At 42.3% G+C, this 12,461-nt stretch overlaps 1 protein-coding gene across 1 annotated transcript in view; it reads right to left on the reverse strand.

Moving 5' to 3' along the window:
* Positions 1 to 12,461, reverse strand: part of galnt14 (UDP-N-acetyl-alpha-D-galactosamine:polypeptide N-acetylgalactosaminyltransferase 14 (GalNAc-T14)) — a 190,050-nt gene that overhangs the window by 16,840 nt on the left and 160,749 nt on the right. Inside the window, exons 11-13 of the mRNA XM_065964098.1 lie at positions 8,698 to 8,790; positions 8,005 to 8,088; positions 6,061 to 6,243 (exon numbers count right to left, since the gene is read on the reverse strand). Coding sequence (XP_065820170.1) covers positions 6,061 to 6,243; positions 8,005 to 8,088; positions 8,698 to 8,790 — 360 coding nt within the window. The remainder of the gene's footprint in view (positions 1 to 6,060; positions 6,244 to 8,004; positions 8,089 to 8,697; positions 8,791 to 12,461) is intronic.

Below are 12,461 nucleotides of genomic sequence, written 5' to 3' on the forward strand. Positions count from 1 at the left end.
CCAATCCCACAAGAATTATTTTTAAGGCTTCATAAAATACAAACTTTTTTTAAACTGTCTGTCCCTCATGTCTGCACTGAGCTCGGGAAAAGAGCGTGTAATAATGCGGCCCCCTCTGCAGGGAACTTTTCCTCAGAGTGATTTGAAGCTGATCGAAGCAGATCTCATCTCGCTTGAAGTCTTTGACTCGCTCTAAAAACATGAGACCATCGGACAGAGCCTGATGTGTTTCTGATTTGTTATCTGTGATCACAACTTCTGCTCTTCAACTGCGAGCCAATTTTGACATTTTAATCTTCTCTAGTTCTTGACTAAAACAGCTTTTATACACAAGGGGAGGAGCCGGCCGTCCCGTCCATGTAAACACGGCTCTGACAACAACACAGCCAGCGGGACTCGAGCTTCTCCCTCATTGTAGACAGTCATGACTCAGAGACACATTTACACAGGACAGACTTGATTGATGATATATTTATGTTTAACATGTTGCACATTCTTCCTTTAAAATGAGTGAACCTTGATCTATGATGATATCTAATATGATTTTATCAAACTTCTTTGGTTGTTTCGCTTGTTAGTTTGTATTTCCACTCGTATTTATTTCTATTTTTTGTTTCATTTTATTTAGTTTTAGATATTTTAATATGGTTTTATGGTAAGTGTGTTTTTCTCTATCTGATCTTGTCATGTCAGCAGGGGCGGTGTCAAGACTTTTGGACTGGGGTGGCCCAGTTGTTGCAGGGGTGGCATCAAGTTTGCGTCTGGCACACACCAGAAATAATTTAATTTATTAACCCTTTCCATCTCTTTAATCATATCTACTTTAAAATTACACAACAGAATGGCAACATGTCAATCTTCTTAGCTGAACTCTTTAAGGACTCAAAAAGAAGATGCACAATTTAAAGTACTTTTAAAAACTCCTGCACACTGTCTCACTTTCAAAAACACATTTATTGGCAAAGTGACTGAAACATTGTTTGTACATTGCTGGGTCGACGTTGTGCAAGAGTTTGCAAGCTCTTTATTTATACACTCCTTCCTTTCCGACGACGATGTCTCATGAAACAGATGTGCAAATATTTGATTTTTAATTTAGAGTACGAACAAAACAAGAAATGCTTCATTAACATGCAAAGAGAACTGCTAGCTACTAGCCTGATACGACACAGTCCGGATACTTCATTAGAACATAAGTCCCGCCTCTGACAGGACAAATAGCCAATCATGGTTTAGGAGTTTGGTGGGCCAATCAGATTTAAAGGGGGGTCATGCTAACCCTGACCTCCCCGCTGGACATGCCACCTGTGTGTCATGCGCTTTGGGTAGCATCTTTGCATGAAAAGGTAAATATAAATAAAGTCATAATTACTATTTCTAAGCCCCGCCTTCTTCTCGTCTCAATCCTGTGAATGTTTTTCTCTCTCTTTTATCCGTCTCTCCTCGTGTGCTGCTTTAATTTCCCAGCGGCTTTAAACGGTCTTATCTTCTTCTAATCTTATCTTTCCTCATCTCATCTGAGAGCAGAAAACACAACTCTGATAGAACTCTTCATCAAACCACAGACTGAATGAAGAGAGGGAGGAATGTGACTGATGTCTGTTAATCTGTATGTAGGACTGTTTCTTGTTTGGTTCTATTAAAAAAATTAGTCATCCGATACTTGGATCCTCTTTGATGAGAACACCTGGACGTGCAGATGTGTTGGATGAGGAAGTCGTCTAAAGCTCATCATCTCATTTTGATATTTGTAAAAACTGTGCTGTGTTGGAAGCAGATTTCTTAGCATGATCACAACAACTGTCTACAAAGAAAGCAATGACTTCTCCTTCTTCTTCTTCTTCTTCTTCTTCTTATCATAACAATCATTTCATACTATAACTGAACCTTCTTTAAGCAGCCCCTCCCTTTTCTTTCATCCTAAATGCTGTGACTGCATGCACAGGCAATGCAACAGTCATGAGAATGTTATATTGATATTCTTAAATAAATGCTTGCACTGCAGTTTGGAGGCTAAACTTTTTTGCATGGAGCAAACTCAGCATAGGGACTTTAATTTGTGAAAGGCAGATGTCTGACTCAATGACATGTTTTAACAAATTAAACCTGGCATCTTTTTCTCACTTTCAATATTCATTTATCAATATTTGTTTTTGTTCTCTCTGTAGCTCTGCAGTGTTTCCGGTTCTTCTTCCAGTGTGATGTAATTTGCAGGTTTTCCAAAGCTCTCCTCCTCAGCACTGGTTAAAGGATCGCAGGTGAACATGCTCAGTGGTTAAACATTGAAGCAGCTCGGCGCTGAAGCAGCCTGCGAGCTCAGCAGAACGGTTCCCTGGACAGATAGAGGTTAAAAACAAAGTGTCCTTTGGCTCCAAAAAAAACCCCCACGACACCTGCGACTGTGTCTGCAAAGATGCGGATGTCAGCATTTATTTCTCGGAGAAAGTCGACAGAGGCCGCCTCGTGTTCACGCTCACAGGCGATAGTGGGAGCAACACAAACACAACTTCATGCTTGTGCGCTCATTACATTTGGGCCAAATTGTGCTCAGAAAGATGTTTTTGTGGCTCAGTGGGTTGCATTTCACGCCCGTCACTCTCCCGCTCCTTCGTCTTATATGTCTGCTCTGCAAGCCGTCACCGTTCAATTATGTGAAACTTCGCTGTAATGGAAACAGTGGAATACATCTGAATCCGAGATGACTGACGTTACGAGCGCTCTGGTCTTTTTTTTTTTTCTGCTGCTGTGGGTTTTCAAATTGGTCTCTCTGCTTCTGCTATTGATCTCTCTCCTCTCTCTCTCTCTCTCTCTCTGTGAATGCAGGCTTTAAAGAAATCCTCTCTTTGTCACCGAGACACTGAAAGCACATTCTGTAGTTCCAGATCAATTAGAAATGTTCTCCTCTCAGAGTCTGATGTAGCTTCAAGAAATATCTCAATAACATCAAAACATCCTTTGAGAAGATTTAAAGTGATTTATGCATCTTTTAACGTTTTTATATTTTTGGTTTTAATGAACTATTTCTGTACTTCTTGTCCTACATCTGCCTAAATACCTCTAGATGACCTTTTCCTCTCGCTCCACGCTGTGTTGATAAAAGTGGTGACACAAAACAAAATGCCGACGCCCGCAAAACCCAAAAACGTCACATCCGTGGCTGCCCCAGACGTTTTTTAAGAAGTCCATGGTGTTCAATCCCTCTGAGATTGAGTGTCGTATTTTGTGTCCTGCCTTCCTCTAACAGGAGAACATATTTGTAAGATTCTCGTGTTTTAAAACGATGCACCTTGGTAAATATGAACTTAACTTAAAAGAAATGATCGTTGGTGCCATCCAAAGACTGTATGAAACATGGACGTAACCTCAGTGACATCTCTCGTTGGTTTCTGAAGTGGCAGTAGGAAGCCAATCGATGGCGGTTGCCATATTGGAAATGCTGACTTCACCTTGATGTCTGTGTAGGTTCTCAGTCATCCAGGTCATGGTAAATTCAAAATCTTGATCCAAAGGCGACTGGACTGGTTGAAGATCTTGAAGACTTCTTCAGTTCTAAACTTGAGGCTTAAATTTCACGCTCCGTCCATTAGAAAGTGAAAAGAAAGATTTTCAACCAGTCAAGCTGCCTTTGGATCAAGCTTTGAATCACCTACATTTCAAATCAGTCTAGAAACAGAAAGGAGGTGCAGCTGAGGCGGGTCTTAAGTCTTTTTTTGCAAATGGCTGCAATGAGCCAATGCAGCAATGGTACAAGACGACAAGTAGACGGAGAGACCGGACATCTTGTACCTTAAATAGTCCGCTCAATCGAGAGGATGTGTGTGATTGGAGATCATAAGAACGGCGCCTGTCAGTGTAAAATCTGTGCAGCTCAAGTTGTCTGCCTTGAACTAACTCGCAGGCGTTGCCTTATTTATTTTACCAATAAAGAAATGAGATATTCCGGCTGTAAACCGTTTTATTTCTATTTTTTAAATAATAGAACTTGGGAGGTTTCTCTGGTTTTTGCTTCATTTTTAGAAACCCAAGGTTGCCATCTCCCAAAATCCCATTTTCCAGGCCCAGCACAGTTTCTGTAGATGAGTCTGGTTCTGCTCGAGGTTTCTGCCCCTTAAAAATACTTTTTTGTGCCGCTGTATCTTTGCTAAACGTTGTGATTATGCTGGATTCATGTTGTTGGATCTTTTTAGATAATGACTTAAAGAGTCACAAATGGAGAGTCAGTTTCTAGGACCACAAGGCTTTAAGTGACTGGGTCCACCACACCCCCCCCCCCTCAAGACCAGTTTCTTTGGTTCCCACGGGGAGTGATGGCCAAAAGTAGAAGACACTGGGGATGTAGAGAAAATAAATAATTTCCTTTAATGTGGATTGCTTCTTTTAATTAGATTTGTCATGGAAATTTGCAAACACCACGGGGGAAACACTGTTTTTTTTTTGTTTTTTTTACTCTTCAAGGGAGAAACTGACAGAAGAGAAAATGAATTTAATTCTTTATGTTAAAAAAACATTCCCACCTGGGAGCGGCTGGGTTCAAACCAGAACTCCGAACATGAACAAACAGGGATTAGAGGAGGCCTCCAGGGCCTCACACACACACACACAGCTCAAAGCTTTTTGCCTGTGACTTCAGGGATTTGAACCGGCAACCCTTCAGTCAGAGGCCGGCCTCTCCAGCCCCGCAGGCGTTTCAGCTGCTAACATGTTTGCTCTCTGCGAGTCGGCTTGTTAGAGCGATCACAGCCTTCACACTCACTCATAACACAGAATAATGAGAATCCTACGGGTATTAATTACAGCTCAGAGAAGAAAAGACTGCAGACACACACACACACACGCACGCACGCACGCACACACACACGCACATCAACAGAACTATCACTTTACTGAGCATGTGAGGACAACAGTCTCCAGTAATTTAAAGTAAAAATAATTAAAAACACGTTAATTTGCTGGGGGGGGTTGGGGGGGGCGCATGTAGACCACTATCTACCTTTGAAAGAGGGGTCCTCTATAGACTGCAGTGCACATTTCTTGATGTAAATTCACTGAATTCTGAATGTTTATGTACATGACTCATTACTTTTTGTCATTTGGGGGCCTTTTGGCCTTTATGGGATAGGACAGCTCAAGAGAGACAGGAAGTGTTGGGTTAAGAGAGTGGGGGGGATGACATGCAGCAAAGGGCCGACGTCGGATTTGAACCCACGGCCCAACAATGAAGACTATAGCCTCCATACATGAGGCACGTGCAGAAACCCTAGGGGCTATCCGGCGCCCTGTTTTATGTAACTTAATCTATATTTCTCTCCCTGTGAAATGTTTTGTAAAGCCACTATTCATAATTTGAAACTTTTTGCTATGCAAGAAATGCAGCGATGTTTACTAGATGGGCGATAATCTTATAGCGTGATACGGGAGCTCATGAGTCATACTCAACCGCCCCCATAATGCATTGCGGCTCGTTGCCAGCCAGCCAGCAGCAGCAAAACAACATGTAAAACTGTACTGTGAAACTTTTTTTTTAATGTGATGTAAACAAATAGAATATCTGTATAAAGTATGAACATATATTTACAGTATATTACCGTTAAATTCTATATACAGCCCCTAGCTCATTCAACTTCGCTCGTACCAGAAATATGTGATTGCTGAGGTGTTTGACGCTGAGAGGACGTTCATTAGTACGTTACCTATACAGTGCACGAACTATCAGTTTGGAGGCGGTACTCGCTTGCTACAAATGCTTGAAAAAAATGACCTCACACATCAGCTGATTGGTTGATTTTGTACAATGAAGCTTGCAGGATAGAGTCCATTAAAAGTCTGCTTTAACTAATTTGGTTTGTGTTCTTGCATGCAGCTCGGTCAGGACAAATCCAAGCGTGTATTGCATGTGAGAAAAGACAATCATTACACCACGGCTTGCTTCAAATTGAGTATAATTTCATTCTTATTAAAAATCATTCTGTGAGGAGAAAACCTTTCTCCCAGTCTCTAGGTGTGTTTTAGATCATTTTCAACTAGATTTTGTAATGGTTGTTTTTATTCTAGCCTCTTAACATAATCTCTGAAGTCATTGTGGTTCTTGTTTGACCCACCTGGTTGATGGCTGGGACCCCCTCTGTTCCTATGCAGGGGGCCAGCGTGAGGACGGGCTGCTCCTGGCCCTCCACCCTGCGAGACTCCAGACAGTTCTGCCGCTGTTTGATCACCCCGGACTGAGAGTCAGAGTCGTCCGGGACCCTGAGCGAGAAAACATGTAAGTTCATACAATGAGGGGGTTCATTATACCGGAGAGATTATTACTGCAATCATCGAGCTCAGTGAGAAAAGGTACATTTTTTACTTTTCTCAGTCTGACCCTCTAAATCTCAAAAGCCACCTTTACCTAACGTTGAAGAAAAAGGATATATCTTCTACATGTTTCAGATAAACTAACAGCCTCCACGAGATGAGACAGAAGACCCCAATCATCTCCACAACAGTCTCATTAACTGCATCAAGATATCGCCGTGACTCTGACAGTGATTTATCTGTTTTTTTTTTTTAAATGCCGCGCTGCACCTTAAACACAAACCGCTTGAGGCCACCGTTCTCTAAACTCATTACTCCAGAAAGTTTCCATCCCCAATCTCCCTCTTTGATAAACTTTTCTCCAGTCGTTCCTGTTCAATTCTCGGCCGCGCTATAAACCCGGGCTTAAGCCCTGTAGCGTTAATTTAATCTGCTATCTCTCTCTCGCTCTCTCTCTGTTTTAATAACCCGTTAAAGGTTATTCTGCGTTCTAAGGGTCAGGTCTGTCCGCCCCCCTTGAGAGCAAGCTCGTTAATTCCATTCTGGGGGATTAACACAGGCCTACAGTGGATAAATGGGTATTTAAGTGTGTGTACGTGAGTGTGTGTGTGTAAAGTATGTGGAAGATGGAGGAAATGTTAATATGAGAGTGTATACACGTCTTAAAGGTATTTGTCATTTCTTATTTTTATGCATTTAAGATGAAAATGTGTGTATCTATACGATACATCACCATCAGGGCTTTCCATGTCATAAAGTGTTATTGTGTGTTTACAGGTGAGTGTGTGTGTGTGTTGTGTGTGTTTATATAGTGAAGTCAGAAACCAAGGCCCCTGGGAGCTTAGCCAATCTGAGCAGATGTTTTCAGAACAACACTTAGATGGGCTACGTGTGCACGCGTGTGTGTGTGTGTGTGTGTTAGCGGTTCCAGGTTCATGCACATAAATATAGACAGATTATTCAGACTACACAAAGTGTCACACAGGTGTGCAGTGTTTTGTAAAAAAGCTGTTTATTTTTATTACTTAAACGCACATTAGCTACGTTAGCTCCTGAAGGTTATCCTTGTAACCATGACGATACTCTGCTATGCTTCTGTTGTATTGTTACATCCTAATGAGATTTTGCATCAACATGTGAGGTTTAAAAAAAATGTTGCTGATGTGGTGGTATTCTTAAAACACACACACACACACACACACACACACACACACACACACATACACGTTTACCATACTAGTAGGGGACTATCGTTATATACTTCACAAGTGGGACCTTGTGTTTCTGGTCATTTTAAAAATACAAAAAAGTAATACCACATTTACTTGTGATGTCTTTAACCGTAATATTAAGTCAGTGCAGTATCCCTCTGACTCCACACACACACACACACACACACACACACACACACACACACACACACACACACACACACACACACACACACACACACACACACACACACACACACACACACACACAACCACTGATATGCAAGCAGTGTCATTAACTCTTCTTTGTGTTGCTTCTCTTCTCTCTCTCTCTCTCTCTCTCTCAAAGACACCCTCTGATTTTTAGTGTGTGTGTGCATGCGTGTGTGTGTGTGTATGTGTGCGTTTGTGTGTAATTGTCTGTTGTGTAAGGAGTGTGTTTTAATTAGCCTGTATGCATCTGTAACGACTTCTCCTAAACACCGATGCAGACTCTTACTTGAGCTCTGGGTAGACGTTGTCCAGGTACCACTTAAAGGATTTGCACTTGAGCTTCTTGCGGAGTTCCACTCTGCCACGGACACTGGTGACACAAACACACAAACACACAAACACACAAACACACAAGAGGCAGACGGTCAGATAAAGAGAAAACAGAAGCCAAATGAACAGTCTATCAGAAAGCGAGAAGATACAATCAGGACGAATAATGGAGGTGTGTGATGTAAAAATGTCAGTGTGGTCTGACAGATTAACACTGACATTCAAACACAGCGAGGGGCTTTGACATCCGCTCCTGGCGTGTTTACTGAAGTCTTGTTTTACCCACATTGTGGGGACTCACCTCCCGTTAAGGGTCGACACACCTGTCAAAAGTTGAACCTTCTTATTGATGAATTACGAGTGGATAAACAGTCAACATGGGGCGAACACAACAGAAATGTTGAGATTGGATTTTTAAATCCCTGTTGACAGTTTTCTGTGTCTGTTTTCGGCCGTGACAAAAGAAGACGACGTTACCGTTCCTAATCCTATCTACACATCTCAGATCGCTCGGCTCAGCGTTTCCAGCTGGAGGAACAGACGTAAATAAAGACAACAGAGGCTGAGGAGACTGCAGATGTGGGTGGCATATCCGTTGTCTGGGAGCTGTCTGTAAATACCAAGCATGTGTCATTCTGTGTGTACTTACTCGCCGTAGGATTTTCCCCTCGCCGCAGGACGAGCGGAGTAGTAAAAAAGGCGGAAGTCGTCCATCCACACCTCAGCTGTTCGACGCGTGTTCCTGTAAACACATGACATGTTAATTTACTTCACATCCTCCTTTTACATTTGCTTTATGTTAAAGGCTTTATATGTGATTTTTTGATCCAGCAGATGTCGCCCTTGAGCACCAGCATGAAACCAAAACAACTGGCGCTGCATTGTTGTGTTAGCATGCTAATGCTAGCGATCTTTATTATGCTGGTATCTTCACACTGCATGTAAATTTACCTGAAATGAGCGTGATCTAGAAACACAGTTAAGCAGTGAGTACAGTATGTTATTCTTCTTTTCTCTAGTCCCTCAATTAAACAACTTTTATACACGAGGGGAGGAGTCAGCCGGCCGTCCGGGCGATGTAAACAAAGTGAAGATAGGACTCTGAAAACTCTGAAAACATCACAGACAGTGGGACTCGGGTGTTACACCCATTGTAGACAGTCATGACTCACAGAGTTATTTTCAGAGGATAGACTTGATTTATATTATATTTAAGTGTGAAAAATCACATAGAAAGCCTTTAAACCTGGTCTGAAACTCCGCCCCCCCAACAACATCCCCAGCAGGTCTCCACCCCTGCTCATAACAGCCCGAGGCAACAAGCCCTACTTCCCCTTCCTGAGCCAATAATGCACTCTCAAAATGTGAGTGTGTGGATGTGATTTGAGGCTTCAGTATGCTGTTAGAGCAGTGTGAGGCTGCAGGAAGAGGGAGTTAAAAACAGACATCAGCAGCTCCCCCCCCCCTGCGTTCACCTGCTGCCTTTAAACACATCGGCTCTGTTTCTGCAGAAACATAAATCATCTCCAGGTGGGCTCTGGCTGATCCAAAACACATTGAATCAAAAATGCATTCAGACTCTGTTTTTCACACCCAGAGCAGACTTCCTCCTGGATCTCTGAGTGGCTGCAGTCATAGCAACACACATTGTCCTTCCTCACCTCACAGAGAGAGAGACAGATAAACTCACCTTTATAGACTGGATTTATGTGATGTCATTATGTTATCATTTTAATCCTTTTTCCTCCTCTTGTTTGAAAAGCAGGGTTGGTTATTTTCTAAAACTAGCATGATTTTGAAAGTAGCATTCCCTCAGTGCTCCATCTGCGTTCCCTCAAAAGCCACGCCCCCTCACTTACATACACGAGCCCCGTTGCTCCAGAAGCGGACCTCAGCCCATGCTTTGAGTGTGGGCTAGAGCACGCATGTGGCAGGGAACGAGCAGGGAGACAGGGAGGCGTCTGATTGGTTCATCAGATTGGTACCTCGTGGCAGACATTGGTCAAAGTTTTTACAGACTTAAAGCTGATACAGATGATGGATTTTCTTTGTTCCTTTTTCAGAGAACATGAGTTATTAATTTCTGTCAGGACCTAAAGACAATTTCAACCAAAATCTGAAAAAGTGGATCTGGAGAAAACTACCAACCCTGCCTTTAAACTTTTTTTTATTTTTTTATTTTATTATTGTGTCATACATCCATCCATATGCCCAGCCTGCATGGGCTTACATGACACCATAAATTAAAAACGTTCCCGGATCAGAGTGCACGATGTAAACTATATTCATTCTCAAGAAACAAAAAGAAAAAGCAAGAAGTCAAACTAATAAAACAGAATGTCCTGTCTTCTTTTCCAAACTTTTGAAACAAAATTAGAAAGTTTAAACACATCAAACTTAAACAGCCATTCCAGTTCCTGCACATCTGTCCGCCCCAACATTTCAGATTTTACTTCATGAAACAATAATTCTCTTAAATCATCAGATTTTAATCAATGCAAAAGAAAATGCTTCATATTTCTGGCTGGTTATGTGCTTGTTTTTTGAAAATCACTTTTAGACCTTTGCTTATAAAGTTATTATAATTATTATATAAGATTGGTGTAAGTCCTCTCTCTGTTGCTGTACATACAGTTCAGTCGTGTGCTTAACTGAGTGTGAGCTTTATTCAGAAAAGCAAATTTCTCCGTCTCTCTTCCCCGTTTACTCGTTCCCTCTCTCTCTCCCTCTCTCTCTCTCTCTCTCTGTAGTAACGAGCTATTAGCGGTGATTCTCTGAGCTGTGAACTATCGCAGTGAAATGACAGAAACCCTTCATTACAGACACGACACACACGGGCTCTGGCAGTTTAATGAAAGGGGAAGACGAGGAGGATATGAGATGCTTGTGGGCGTATAAACATAAATACGAGTCGCACAAAGGCTCACAATTAAAAATCACACACACACACACGATATACACACACACAAGGTCACAGCAGCAGGCCGCCATGGGTAAGGGAGGAAACAGCATCATTTCTGTAATCTAATTATTAGCATCTCTCTCTTTTTTTTTCTTATTTGGCATTCATGAAGCAGGCCGGCGGCATCGAGCCTCCAGCTAATTAGCCAGTGGAGCGACACGCGAGCAGACAACGGCCGCTTTGTTTGTGGAGATCTGCGCTGATCACAAACATCAGGCCATTGTGACGCGAATAAAAGCCTATCATCTTCTGCTCAGAAACAGCTGTTGCCTCGGTAACGGCCAATAGGGGATAGCGAAAATGAGCAACAAAACAGCCTAATCGAAAAAAAAGGTTCTGAGCGACGGTTTGGATGAGCTGGTTGACACTTAACAATATGTTTAGCAAACTTGTCAGACCTTTCCTCAAAGGGAACCAAAACTTTCAAACCCCAGCAGCAGTGTTAAAAGCCCCGCTCACATGCTGCAGCTCGTGATTTACCGATCGGTTAAAAGGAATAATCCGTCGGATAAATCTCCAGTCGGAGGCGTTCGGAGCATCCCAGGAGTTGTTTTGTGATGAACTGCTGCAATTTAGTTTCCCATGAACTCTCTTTATCTTGAGTCTGCTTCAGTTTGTCGTTCACAATGTTTCCCCCCCTCCTGACAATATGCAGTGTTTTGTTGTTTTTCTTTCCTCCTCCGGGTTTATTGGGATTAGTGAGACTCGTGGGTATACAAACCAAACATTTTCTTTGAACAGGAAATACTACTGAAAACAAGGTCGTCTACACATGAGGATGATGAGATTATTTCACCTTACAAAAACACAATAAAATCAACATTATTTATGTCCGTGACCCACATGAACGGGGAGTCTAATTCTTGTGTGATTGTGTAAAGTTGTTGTGGCTCCCTGCCTGAGGTCACCGCTGTCGTCTTGTGTGTGTCTCTTGTGTTCCAGGGCAGTGATTGGACAGCAGATCTGATAGAAGTATTTTTATGTTTTGTAAATCACATTTTAGTTCCCTAATAAAGCCTCTACATAGACTGTTGAAACCTCGTACATAGGCTCTCTTCTCCCAGCACTAGCCCCGCCCATGATGCTCTAATGTTGTTTCTGTGTCTGACTTCCTGTCCCGCTTGATCTTCTCTGTAGCAAATTGATGCACCATGCTCCGGCATGGGGCTCCGGTCTGACGGAGCTGAGATGTAGCTCAGCGGCACCCGTGGAGGGACACACAATGATTGACTGAAGTGAAACAGAGGACGAGTTAAAACGCATCGAGTGGAACTTAGGGGTAAGTTAAGTAGAATGAATTTAAGTAACCCAGTTAAGACTGAGAAGGTAAGTTTGTTATGCTTTTATTTTGTACTGTTTCAAGTTATGGCTTACTTCGCTTCCTGTTTGGATAAAGACTAGCCTTTATTTTGAAAAAGGAACTTCAGGGTTTAATGAAGGTTCTGAAGACA

This window comes from Labrus bergylta, chromosome 15 (assembly GCF_963930695.1).
Source record: "Labrus bergylta chromosome 15, fLabBer1.1, whole genome shotgun sequence".
NCBI lineage: Eukaryota > Metazoa > Chordata > Actinopteri > Labriformes > Labridae > Labrus > Labrus bergylta.